Genomic DNA, 12,938 nt, shown 5'->3' with positions numbered 1-12,938 from the left:
TCAGCACCATCAGTTTTATGCCATTATAATGTAAAATCGGGAAGAGGGGAAATAATAAAAGTATACACATCAGAATGCACGTTTATTTATTTATTTTCAGAAAGAATCACAATTTTTCAAAAGCGGGTCACCAGTCACACTTCCGATTCTTTGGCTGTCACCGTTACATAGACAAAACAAAACCACAAGATAAATCTTCCAAAACAATTTTGTGCGTTTTATAAAAGTTTCAACTATAGACAGTAGGTACCTAATGTAATAGATTAACTTATTGGGAGACGTTATTATGAGTGCATTATTAATTTGATTGTGATGTTTGTCTTACACTAGTTGATCCAGGCGGCCTATTATGGTCGCGTCTTTGTCACTTATTGCAATGGATAAGCCGTCACCTTACGCTTAATGAATGTGTCGGATTTTTATCAAGCGCGATAAGTGACAAAATGCGACAACAATATCCGTGCAGTGCGCGCGACGTGCATTTAGTCGACTGTCGACTACCTTGCTCTATAACTTAGTTACAATAATAATGATTACAGATAATGTGTTTGTTCATTAAACTGAGTTATAAACTACGTGTACACTTATACTGTATACTGACTACATTTTTATCAATAAAAATATTTTTATAAGTGACAACTTAAAGGAATTCTGATAATACAAAATCAGTTGGCGGATACATTTCCTTAAAATAATTGCTGACTTGTCAAAACAACAAAGCATCAATACCAAAATCATTTAAACGTAAAATTAAATAACAAAATTATATTTACATTTTTATCAATAAATAATTACAAAAAGAAAAATGATCTAAATAGACGAAAATAAGCTCGTAACAAATCATAGTATATAAATTACATAATGGATTGTTTGCATAGAAATATCTGGAATGGATTACAACAGATTTTTTTATATTGATCGACTAGCATTTAATAAACATGCTTGCATCTTGTTGCGCGAAAAAACATAATAGACGAGAAATTGTGTAACGTTGAGTTGGTAAATGAGGGCTATCGTATTTTTGCTCACCAGTTGGCGCCTCTGTTGATGGTGGTCCAAAAGACTAAAGAACAGCTGTCAGTCATTGAAGTGACAAGTGACATTTGACATTTCGAACTTTGCGAAGACCACCATCTACACTAGCGCCCCTAGCGGCGAATTCATACGCGTTAGCCCTCATTGCGAAGCCTTACCAAGCCTTGGCCCTTACCCTGCTTGCTCAAATGTTACATTGCCGAGTCTTACTGATATCTCCTTGCAACGACTAAATGAACCCTTAGTGACAAGATTTTTGAACAAAGCCATAACACTTCCTTACTTCAATTGTTTCATAATCATTGTGCATAATGCTTTTGAGCTGAACCGCATTCAAACACTTAAGTTACATGAATACATGAAAAATCAATTGAAATCCAATAATAAACGTTATCATCTAAAATCTTACATCAACTGGAATAGAAGTCATAACTTTCAACAAGGTTTCACTGCCATCGATATTATAATGAGACAAACTACGGTATTATTTATAAACCGAGCCTATTACTTGCTAATCAAAGGATAAATTTGATGTACCTACGAAGTAGATATAAACCATTTTTTAAGCTGTGCGCCCCTCCAAAGCAATTGCGCTCACATCGAAAACGCAACAAATAATGAAAAAATGTTTATGTCGTATTTGTGTATGTCGCGTCTATAAGATTCGATGTGGGTGTTGGTGCTTTGGGCAGGCACTTTTAAAATGGTTTAACTCTATTCGTACCTAGTTACTCGTACATCTCATTTTAGAATATAAGGAAAGTTAGTTTAAAACATTGACAACCATTGTAGATTTCAAAAAATTTAGTTTTCTAAGTAGTTATTGGCCTGGTGTTTGAAATTGTGTATTTAACAAATTTAAATATATCAATAAAATCAAAATAGCAGTTGGGTTGAGGTGTATTTTAAAATTTAAGTCGTAAGTTTGAGCTCGCCTCATCGCAACGAATTGAGTCTTAGTTTAAATCTTGGATACAAACAAGTTAGTAATTTTCATAGACAATAGACCTATCTATTTAAATTTGGTACCAAATTCGTATCATATTCCAATTAACACACAATAAACTGCAGTCCTTATTGAACATCTAAGTTATAAGCAATGACATTTACTTTTACACGATTTGACACTTTAGATAGTTACGTTCCGAGAGCCAGGCTTGCGAAAATAATCAAGAAATGCAGAATAAATTGTCATCGGTCTCAGTAATGATGAAAAACACTTGAAACATAAATACAGGTAGGGTCACTAAGACAAAACTGTAACTTCATGGCAAGCCCATTTCGCACACACACACACACACATTTCTCACTTGTCGGGTTCAAGCCATTCAGCGCTTGCCCTCGTGTCGTGAATGTGTGCGTGTCTCGCGTAATCACGAAGAAATTGGCATGTTAGGAAATCCTAGTTTTATTTCAGCGATCATGTATCTGCCTTTATTCTGTGTGGTAAAATCGTGAATATTTTCACAAGATATCAAATGACATTTGAGCAAGGCTACCTGACCCTAGAGACGCGTATAATCTAACTATTTGCAACAAACAATACTAAACGTATTAACAATTACGCTGCTATATGCTGGATAACGAATTAATTTTGCTTGTTACTCTGTTGTTGATATTCTATACACTAGCAAATTATAAAACTGTAAGTTGACTTTTACCGGAATCTCCCATACCAATACCTATATAAAAAGTGCCCATTAATAGATTTTATTTCTGTGTAATAAAACTTATAATTGGTCACTATTAAACTAACTTGGATAAGATTTTGATATGGTAGTTTTCTCCGGAAGTGAAGTGTAAGCGGCTCAAATTCTGTTTAAATTGAGCAAAGAGCCAGTCCTGGAGACAACAAACCATCGCAAAGTTGTATCTGAGCTTGAAAAGGATAACGTAAATTGCCTAAATATATATTAGCTATTATATCAACAGGGTAAGCAGAGGGTCATTACAAATAACCTTCTTAATTAAACCGGTTACCCTAATGGTCAACCAACCAGCTAATTTGATCAACAAAAAAGTTGTCTATGCCCCTAATAAGATAAAGCGACCTTAAATATATTGATCGATCGATATTAATGTCGAAATTTGAGGCATCCTACTCTATATACATATATTGGTTTCATTATGTCCTTCAAGTAGAAAATAAAATAAGTAAAACTTCACAAACTCAGATCAAACCGTGCTATTGAACAAAAGAGCGTGAAGTAAAGGTAAACATTCTAGAGAAAAGCTGCGGTGCATCGTCCACACTGTCAACTGACAATACGTGAACCTTGTCACCATGACATAAGGACCACAAATGGTTAGTTAAGTGATGCTATTATAGCCACAAACTGGCACAAACCAAACTGAGGACCGGGATCATATCAGTATCTCTCTCACTCTTGCCACGATCAGGCAAGTGTGAATGAAAAGTTTTACGACCCCGGTCGTCAGTTTGTGTGTAGAAACCACTGAATGATGCTTAAGCTGTAACCATTCCTTCTATTTAATACTACTTATTACGAGAACTAACACGTAATAAAGCTAACACTATGGTACGAGAATTTCAATTTATCAGTTTCACAGGATTCCAATTTCCAGTATCGTCATGTCGTTATTGTCGACTTCAACCGAACCGCGAAACTAAGTTAAACATATAATATTAAATGCGAAACATTATCGTCACTAACACTCATATCTTGACTTGTCATACATAAATTTACAACTACGATAAATTACTTGAATGATAATCACAACAATATAATTGTGTATAATAAAAACAGTACAAGCTGTTTGTCAGATAATTATCAATTATTATATAATTTTATAAGTTCTAATCAATATGTTGTGATCAAGCCCCGAAATTGTGGCAGTCACATGTTTGGCTAGCCAACCTGGAGGTTTAACTGGAAAGTGGTCTTCATCAAAACCGAAAACTACCTCCTAGACAGTGTTTCGGTCTTTAACTAGTAAATTCTAGTAGTGATCAATAAGATATCAACCCTCGAAATGTATAACAATTAAATTAGGGTTTTGTAAATAGAGTACTTTATGAATTTACACGATTCGTTAGTTTCCATGTGGTTAAGAGCGTAAGAGGCGTTGTACTTCGTCGACTTTGAGATTGACTGACTATTAAAAATCCGATTTGATCGGTTTGTGTTTCGGCCTAAACTGTACAAGTTGGTCACTCCTAGGATTGACTTAGTTAGTTTAGTTTTATACTTTTCCACGGGCCACTAGTAAACCCTAAGGCAAACCTAGAAATGCCACAATTTTGAGGTTTGCATACAACAATTAGACTAACAAATATAATTACTGCACAAACCCGAACCATGCATTCATTCACTGTTCCAAAAGCTCCAAATCCAAGTTACATTACTGGGAATAGGGGGCGGTAAAAATACCTTAAAGTGAAAGTAAAAAACTTTTCTAGAATTCAGACTTGTATCAGTCTTGTCCCGATCTTGATTCGAGCTCAAAGCACAGCAATTTTAAAATGCTACACAATTTAGTGCTTTGTCGTACTCGACTATTTCTGATTTTCGTTTAACGTCACTTGATAGCTCGTAATACGACAATGTTCTAAAGCGGCAGCTTCCTCTTACCGTACGTACGATGTAATTAACTTGTCTTAGAATTCGTTTAAAGTCTTAGAAATCGTAAAATATGCGTGGGCCTGTGCCGGTGCCGGCGTTTGAGCTAAATACTAAGTATTTTATCAATTTCAAACAAACTAATCTAGTCAGATAACAATTTTGACACCGAACTGGTAACTTTTAAACAACCTTACAAAATATAACCTTAATAATCGTTTAGGCGCCGGCACCGAAACTACTAACTACACTAATTTGTTTTAGACAATTCCAATTTGGAAAGGGTGAGAAGGTAAAATGCTAACTTACATCGTGGGGGTGGTAGTCGGTGTTCTAAGGTAGGTACTAATTATGATGGGCATCGCTTGGAATGCGTATGGCGCGTATTGAGCTTATAGACAGATTCTAAACGGGCGGAGAACTTGATACTGAAAATAACTCTTATCTATTGTATTAATTACATACAGGCAAGTATTGTTTCTCGTTTACACCTGCCTAGCCAAACTTAAATTAATATAACTTGCAGGTTAAATCTGTTAAAAGACACTAACCACATATCAATCGTCTCAGAATGCGCCTATTGCCCGAACTAAAGCTTTCCAAAAGATTACATTCCTTTTTGTTAACAAATCTGAAGCAACAGCTTCCGTCAGTTTCTTGTGCAAATGGAGATCGTCGAAGATCAACTGGGGTACCTACCATTGTTATGATACATACAGGCGCCAACCACTTCGAATATACACAGTCAAGACAAGATATATCTTGAAGATAGACCTAACATCAAAAAATTCACAGTTACAACTTCGTAAAATTTATGGCATTTAAAATAAGATAAGGTCTCGGAATCATGTCACTGTATGTTGCTACATTCGTCTTTCGAAGCACATTCATTAAATGACAGGATAGAACCTCTGACTGCATGGGTTGGTTGACAACATCGCCAAACAAGTTACCACACAGGGCTGACCGAATATCATTTCACCTAACGTTTCATTTGACCTAGCGATTTTTTTAAATACAATAGCATCGAATAAAATCCATAGGTTACGTAAAATGACTATGATAAATTCGAGTTAGCTTTTCTTTGACAAGAAAAACCCATGAATTACGGATATAGAAGAAATTTGAAAAGTCAAATGTAACATTAGCTAAATTGACTAACATTTTACATGTTATAAGCGATGTAGATGGCATCGATTTGATCGGAAAGGAAGCCGTCCCTGAGGTGCATGCGTTGCTTCTCGCCTCGCGAGTTGATGGGCACCACTCCCGGGTCCACCACCACCACCACGCCCACGATGAGGTGGTGCTCTTCGAGGACCGTGTTGGTGACGAGGGGCACCAGGTTCAGGGCCTCGCTGTCGCTCCCGTCCAGCTCCACGACCACGACCAGGAGATTCGTCCAGGTGAACACGGCGCTGAAATAATGTTTTTTCAATACAAGCTTTTATCTACCAATCATCGTGACGAATCTTAACAAGTTACGTGATAGCGTTGTGTTGATTTTATTATTTACACTTTCAATTAAGAGGCCGGTGTCGATTTTAGTCGCAAAAATGTAAAATTGATCGATTTAGTCGGTGAATTTGTACACCTTATGTTACCTAATTGAAATATAAAGTACTGGTTTCTATTAGCACGTCTTCTTATCTTGCCTTTTATCAGATCAAATTTTTAAAAACAGACTCACTAAATCAGTAATGATTTTTTTTCTGATGGACGCGCGTAAAGCACTGATTTTGTCGCTCTTATTTGTAAATTTCGTAAAGTTTGGACTGCTAAAAATGGTAAATTTGTATTACACATATTCTGTACTTGACCTTTATCAGATTACATTTTTGTTGTATGACTTAGTTCGAGGAAATGAAAGTTAGACCAATTCAATTTTCTCCAGAAATTACTTCAAAACATGTGACAATTTCTCTGAAAATCGACTTAATGTCAACGTAATTTTCATACTTAAACAATCTACAACATTTGCTGAAACTATTCTTATACATCAATTTGTATAATTTACCACCATAATTTTTTGATGAATTTTTTAAAATTGCCCCTTCTCTTCATATATTACCGGTGACGCACGCTCGCGACCTCATTATTAAAAGGCAAGATAAGAAAACGTGCTAATAGAAACCAATACTTGTTATTTAGATATTACGTAACAAAACGTGTATAATTTCAACGACTAAATCTATCAATTATACATTTTTGCTCCAAAATCGACTACGGCCTCTTAACGATCCGTCATCAGAGCAGTCGATGTTATTAAGATATGCATTTCGATTCAATGGGATACCGAGAAATTCTATTTAACTTTTAAAATTTTGATAAAATAACATCACACTCACCATTCAGCAACCTTCTTGTGGCACCGCATGACCGAGTTCTCAATGTCGATGGGATGGTACCGCATGCCGCGCAGCATGATGGTCTCGTCCAGCGCGCCCACCACGAACACCGCGTCGTGCGTGTCGTGCGACTCCTGCACGCTCGCGCCGCTCACGCTGCCGCACGCCGACGCCAGCGACTCCGTGTCGCTGTCTCTGATCATTAACGAACTGTCGTCCCCTGTGCTCGCAGTCGTACTAATCTCCGTCCTCCTCAAAAACCCTAGATACCCCGTCCTCGCGTAAACTTCACCCGTATTCCCGGTCACCAGCTGAGCGCAAAAGTGGTCCGCGTAGTCACTCTCGTCCCCGTATATCGTGAAGTATCCGCTCGCGCTGTGCGGCGATTGAACCCAAATTTCACCCAAATGCGAGTCCCCGCATTGCCCTTTCGTTTCAGGATTCGCTGTGATCACTTTCACGCCGGGTAAAAGTTTTCCAGACTCCATTAGACATAGCGAGTGCGGGCTGCCGCGTTCTACTAACGAGACTCTGTCGTTGCGAAGCGCACGCAAGTCTACGTACACCGTAGAGGGCTCGGGGCTCGAGGCGCCCTGCAAGCAGATCGCTATGTTCACTCGGCAGCCGAAAGATGTCGAGACGGCGCGAGGACTGAGCCCCAACGCCGAGAACAGCTTTGAGAACGAATTCGTCAAGTTTATCCTCGGCCTCTCCTCGGCGACGACGACGCATGTTCGCACGCAAGCCAAATTGATTCCTTTCGACTTGAGCTGATTCACGGAGCTTCCTAGCCCTTTAGTGCATAACTCCATCACTCCATACGAGCAGAACGTGTCCCTTACTTTGTATTGAGACACGGCGCTGAGCCAAAGTCCAGGGTTGATCTCCACTTCGGAAGGCGGAATCAAAATCGAGTGATGTCCGGAATAGATGCTGCTGAGGCACCAGAGAGCGAATCCGAGGCCGCAGTAGGGGTCTAGACATAGCGCTATATGCCTGGAGGGGTATAATTCGCAGGCGATTTTCATGGATCGACAGAGAGACGTGACTGCGGCGTGCGACATTTTGATGCCGGCGAGCATTCCTGTAGTGGATACGCTGAAGTCGAGGTACGCTAGCATTTCTGCTGTGGGCGCGCGGTATAAGATTGGTAGTTTCTTTTTAGGCATGTCGTCGGTGTCGAGCGTGATGGGCCAAGCTTTGCTGTCGAGGACGTTGCTGGCCTCCTTGGACCGCAGCAGTTTTATCACAGACTGGTTTGAGAGGACTAGAGTCGCTTTGCTGACGTCGACGATCATTCTGACGGTCGGGAGGGTGGTGTGGAGGTTCTGCGGGTGCGGCGGCCGAATCGTGACGGGGACCGCGCCTACGTAGAGACACCCGTAGAACGCGCAAATGAGATCAATCCCGGGAGGGAAAATGAGCGCTACGTGGTCTCCAGTGTTGACCCTTCCTTTCTCTAGGAGGAGGTTGCCGATCCGCTCGGCCTTCTTGTGTAGTTCGGCGCAGGTCAGGACCTTGGACACGGCGCCCTTCGAGTTGAGGAGCGTGAAGATGACGTGGTCGGAGGTGCTCTGCGCGCGCCATCTCAGGATTTGAGATATAAATTGATACTGAAACAAAATACGTAAATAAGTTGATACTCATCGAAACGTTGAATATTAACAGACAACAATTAAGTGTTCTTTTCACATATCCATTCTTTATTACCTTTCTAGCAGCGTCTGAGTCATCTGTATATCCCATATCGCGGCCCTGCGCGGATGCCAGGCGATTGCCCTGCACCAGGTTGCCCACGATCACCGACGCCGGCCCAACGTCTACGGACAAATACATCAAATGTTAGAAACGTGTTTAAAGTTTAAGAAAAAATCGTGTTCTTTGTTTGACATCAGAATGAGGTGGCACTGTACGCTCTAACCCATGACACATTATTTTACTCGCTCAACCCGGAGCCATCGTGAGCCAAACGCGCCCGTCTATTGACTGACATACCCTCACATAGATATGAAGAACGCACGAAAAACCGACTCGTGGAGTAAACGACTACTCGAGTGGCGACCATGGGGGGAAGAGCGTCCTCAAAGTAGACCCCAGATGCGTTGGGACGACGACATCAAGAAGACTGCGGGGAAGCAGTGGCTCCAAGTCGCACAGAACCGTGACGAATGGCGCAAAATGAAGGAGGCCTACACCCAAAGGGCAGAAAAATGAAGAAATAATAATAACCTGAGTGTATTTCCCTCGGCTTCGGCAGGTTGGTGACGCAAGTATGCGGACACATCAGCACATTCGCGGGGTGTAACGTCCCTTCCAGAAAGCGCCGTTTGCACTCGCTGAGGTGGATCCCGCCGAGTGGAGTCTTCGGGAGGTAGTTGGGCTGCACCAGCGCCAGGCAGTAGATCCCGACCTGGTGGATAGAATCCACTGCTTGGAGCACGCGGGACATCCATTGGAATGACTGAAAGAGAATTTTAATGTTACTGAGAGGGTAATTAAAACAAAATTGTCCGTTCTGTGGAGTATAGTGTTAACAGCTTGAATATATCTATAAGTTTAAATTTTATCACACAGGTTAACAAAAAAATTTGGATTTATAGGAGTTAATTGTATGTCCACAGGAAAGACGTGAACATAATTAATTGTACCTATGACCCAAACATAATAATAATAAAATAAGCCCGCAGGGCAGCTTGTGGCGAGCTGTTGGGGAGTGACGACCCCACGGACCCGAGTGCTCCAGAGAGTCGGTCAGGGTCTCCGTCTCCGGCGTGTCTTCGTCGGTCGGAGTGGACCCCAAGGGGACCCGCATGACTCTCAGCTCTGGCTTGCCTTCATTGGCCGTCCAGAGGGGAGTCGTAAGAGCTATATGCTCCAGGGGTGGAAGTGAAAGATGCATAAGACGCGAGTTGGCACAGTGGCTGCTGACAGTCACTGGGTAGAAAGCGGCGCACACCTCTCGACACCCCTGAGCCGCTCACACCGGTGTTGCTCCTGGTCGTCTTCACGACGGACGGCAGTTTCAGGGGCCCATCTAGTCAGCGGCAAGTCACCACCTGCCTCGATAACGTGTGTTAGCATTGTTATGGCAGGTGTCCGGACTTCTTTTCAATAGCCCAGTCTCATTGTCCACCCAAACTTCAATCCATAGACCGGTATACTGTTCACTTTTTCTACAATAGTCCCAATGCCTGCTGCGACCGGTTCATGGGTGTCTATTGTTGCACCTGTGAACGGGTTCCAGCAGGCGTTCTACATGACATTAAAGCTCTCCAAGGGGCCTCTACGTGTTGGATCTATATCCCCACGCAAGCCTATCAAAAGACCGGGATTTATAGGCCCGTGAAATCCGAGGAGATGCAAATAATAAAATAATAAATAATAAAAAGCCTGTTAGTTCCTTAAGAAAATTGAATTACGTAGTTTTTCATGCATTAATTATTAGTTATTTTCACAAAAAGTCAATTATCATTTAAATATATCAATACAATTACAAATTAAATTAAATATTTATTTATTATCATTGAATTATTTTGATTATTTAAGGACCCCTCTTAGGGTGAAGGCCTCCTCCAGTTGTCTCCATTTGTCTCTATCTTGCGCCTCCTTTCTCCATCTGTCTCCGCCTGTCCGTCTGATCTCGTCAACCCATCGTTCTGTCGGTTTGCCTGACCTTCGCTGGCCTTCAGGGCCTTTCCATAAGGTGGCTATATTTGTCCATTTAGTCTTGTCCATTCGGGCCACATGACCAGCCCATTTCCATTTAAGCTTTTGTGCATGTTCTAAAGCATCTTATTACCTTTGTGTTTTTTCGTATGGTAGAGTTTCTGACCTTGTCTTTTAATTTTAAACCCAACATGCTTCTTTCTATACTTCTTTGGCATACCTGTATTTTATTTCTTGTTGTATGACCCAAACATACGTAACGGATACAAATGTCAGTTATATGATATTAAATATTGGCTTGATTTACACTCCAGTGGAAAGTAGTTAAGACTCAGACCTTTTGGATTGCCGATCTAACTTAGCCTCAGTGGTGGTATTTTTCCTTTGATGTGAGTGTTGTAATAAAAAGCACCACTCGACTCAACACCCAAAAAGAAATAACGAATACGCCCATAAAAATGTCTTAAATTCAATTACCAGCATTTTTACTTATAAGTGGCTTAAACATACCTCCTCCTCCTCTTTTTACTTATAAGTGGCTTAAACATACCGGCCTCTGCTCGGCTACAATGCAGATTCTTGCATCCCTCAACACCCGTACAGAGAACACAGCAATGCGCCCTCGGTATATGAACTTCATCGGTTCTACGGCTAGCACGGTTGCGATGATGTCGTCCATGTTGTGCTTGCGGCCATCAACGTCATCAGAGTACGAGGGTACAGAGAAGCCATAACCGCGGTATATGAACTTAGATTGCAGCACTATTAATATAACATACCTCCTCCTCCCCACAATCCGGCCTCTGCTCGGCTACAATGCAGATCTTCTCATCCCTTAACACTCGTACAGAGAACACAGCAATTCGGCCACGGTATATGAACTTCATCGGTTCGACGGCTAGCACGGTTGCGATGATGTCGTCCATGTTGTGCTTGCGGCCATCAACGTCATCAGAGTACGAGGGTACAGAGAAGCCATAACCGCGGTATATGAACTTAGATTGCAGCACTATTAATATAACATACCTCCTCCTCCCCACAATCCGGCCTCTGCTCGGCTACAATGCAGATCCTCTCATCCCTTAACACTCGTACAGAGAACACAGCAATTCGGCCACGGTATATGAACTTCATCGGTTCGACGGCTAGCACGGTTGCGATGATGTCGTCCATGTTGTGCTTGCGGCCATCAACGTCATCAGAGTACGAGGGTACAGAGAAGCCATAACCGCGGTATATGAACTTAGATTGCAGCACTATTAATATAACATACCTCCTCCTCCCCACAATCCGGCCTCTGCTCGGCTACAATGCAGATCCTCTCATCCCTTAACACTCGTACAGAGAACACAGCAATTCGGCCACGGTATATGAACTTCATCGGTTCGACGGCTAGCACGGTTGCGATGATGTCGTCCATGTTGTGCTTGCGGCCCGTCACCGTCATCAAACCGTCGCGGGACCCGCAGACGAACACGAGACCTGGTGAGAAGAAAGTTATTATTTATTGACAGAAGATGGCGCCTAAGAAGGCCCGGTTATTGAGTTTGCCTACTTTCATAATTTCATACTTTTATAGGTGTGAATGGGTTCAAATTTTGGACTAAACTGCAAGTTTATAATAAAAATAAGAAAATAAAAAAGCGATGGGCCTTTTTTGGCGCCTTACTACAGTCTAACTATATCATACATCTGTAGTTTATAGATAACGCCATTCTTGCACACGCTCTTAAATATTTTTTTAATACAGTTGCTCAAAAAGTGGTACTTTTTGTGGCTGCGTAGCGTGCGAGAAGCTCAATTTCTCGAACTAGTGCTTTTTACTTTTTAATTCCAAACTATACTTTCGAAACGCAGTTAAAATTGAATTTAGCGCGGAGCAGGTACCAGGGCCTCATGAGTTACTCGGAGGTGTCGTTGACCAACCCGCGCCGGGCCCGCGGCGGCCGCGGCCGGGGCGCGCACGAGTATGAAGGTATCGCGGGCTGCGGCAGCTCAACTATCAAGGGCTGTATAGGTACTTTTGGTTTTGGTTTGGTTTGGTGGTATGATTCTACTAATGATATATTAATTTATTATTTTTTCGCAATTGTATTAAAAAACGTCGTTTACAACACGTGTGAAATGTCTTTTCACACTAGTTGTAAAATGTACTATTACAGTACAATGGTGCTACTTTTTCGCACTAGTGCGGGAATGAGCACTTTTCGTGCATATGTCGAAAGTTTAAAGGGCCATATGTACTGTAAAACGTTGTACGATACACGTGCGAAAAGGTAATTCGTAACTCGTGTCGATTTAAAACACT

At 41.4% G+C, this 12,938-nt stretch overlaps 1 protein-coding gene and 1 long non-coding RNA gene across 2 annotated transcripts in view; both read right to left on the bottom strand.

Moving 5' to 3' along the window:
• Window positions 1-12,938, bottom strand: part of LOC134754525 (uncharacterized) — a 267,264-nt gene that overhangs the window by 85,068 nt on the left and 169,258 nt on the right. The gene's annotated exons all lie outside the window — the stretch shown is intronic.
• LOC134754465 (disco-interacting protein 2) overlaps window positions 66-12,938 on the bottom strand; it is a 141,254-nt gene continuing 128,381 nt past the window's right edge. The window contains exons 14-18 of the mRNA XM_063690799.1: window positions 11,904-12,112; window positions 9,194-9,425; window positions 8,675-8,784; window positions 6,965-8,577; window positions 66-6,034 (exon numbers count right to left, since the gene is read on the bottom strand). Of these exons, the coding sequence (XP_063546869.1) occupies window positions 5,782-6,034; window positions 6,965-8,577; window positions 8,675-8,784; window positions 9,194-9,425; window positions 11,904-12,112 (2,417 nt within the window). The 3' untranslated portion in view covers window positions 66-5,781. The remainder of the gene's footprint in view (window positions 6,035-6,964; window positions 8,578-8,674; window positions 8,785-9,193; window positions 9,426-11,903; window positions 12,113-12,938) is intronic.

Source organism: Cydia strobilella, chromosome Z, assembly GCF_947568885.1.
Source record: "Cydia strobilella chromosome Z, ilCydStro3.1, whole genome shotgun sequence".
In the NCBI taxonomy this organism is placed as follows: domain Eukaryota; kingdom Metazoa; phylum Arthropoda; class Insecta; order Lepidoptera; family Tortricidae; genus Cydia; species Cydia strobilella.
Note: the sequence above shows the minus strand (reverse complement) of the source record. Positions and strands in the feature narration are given on the sequence as shown.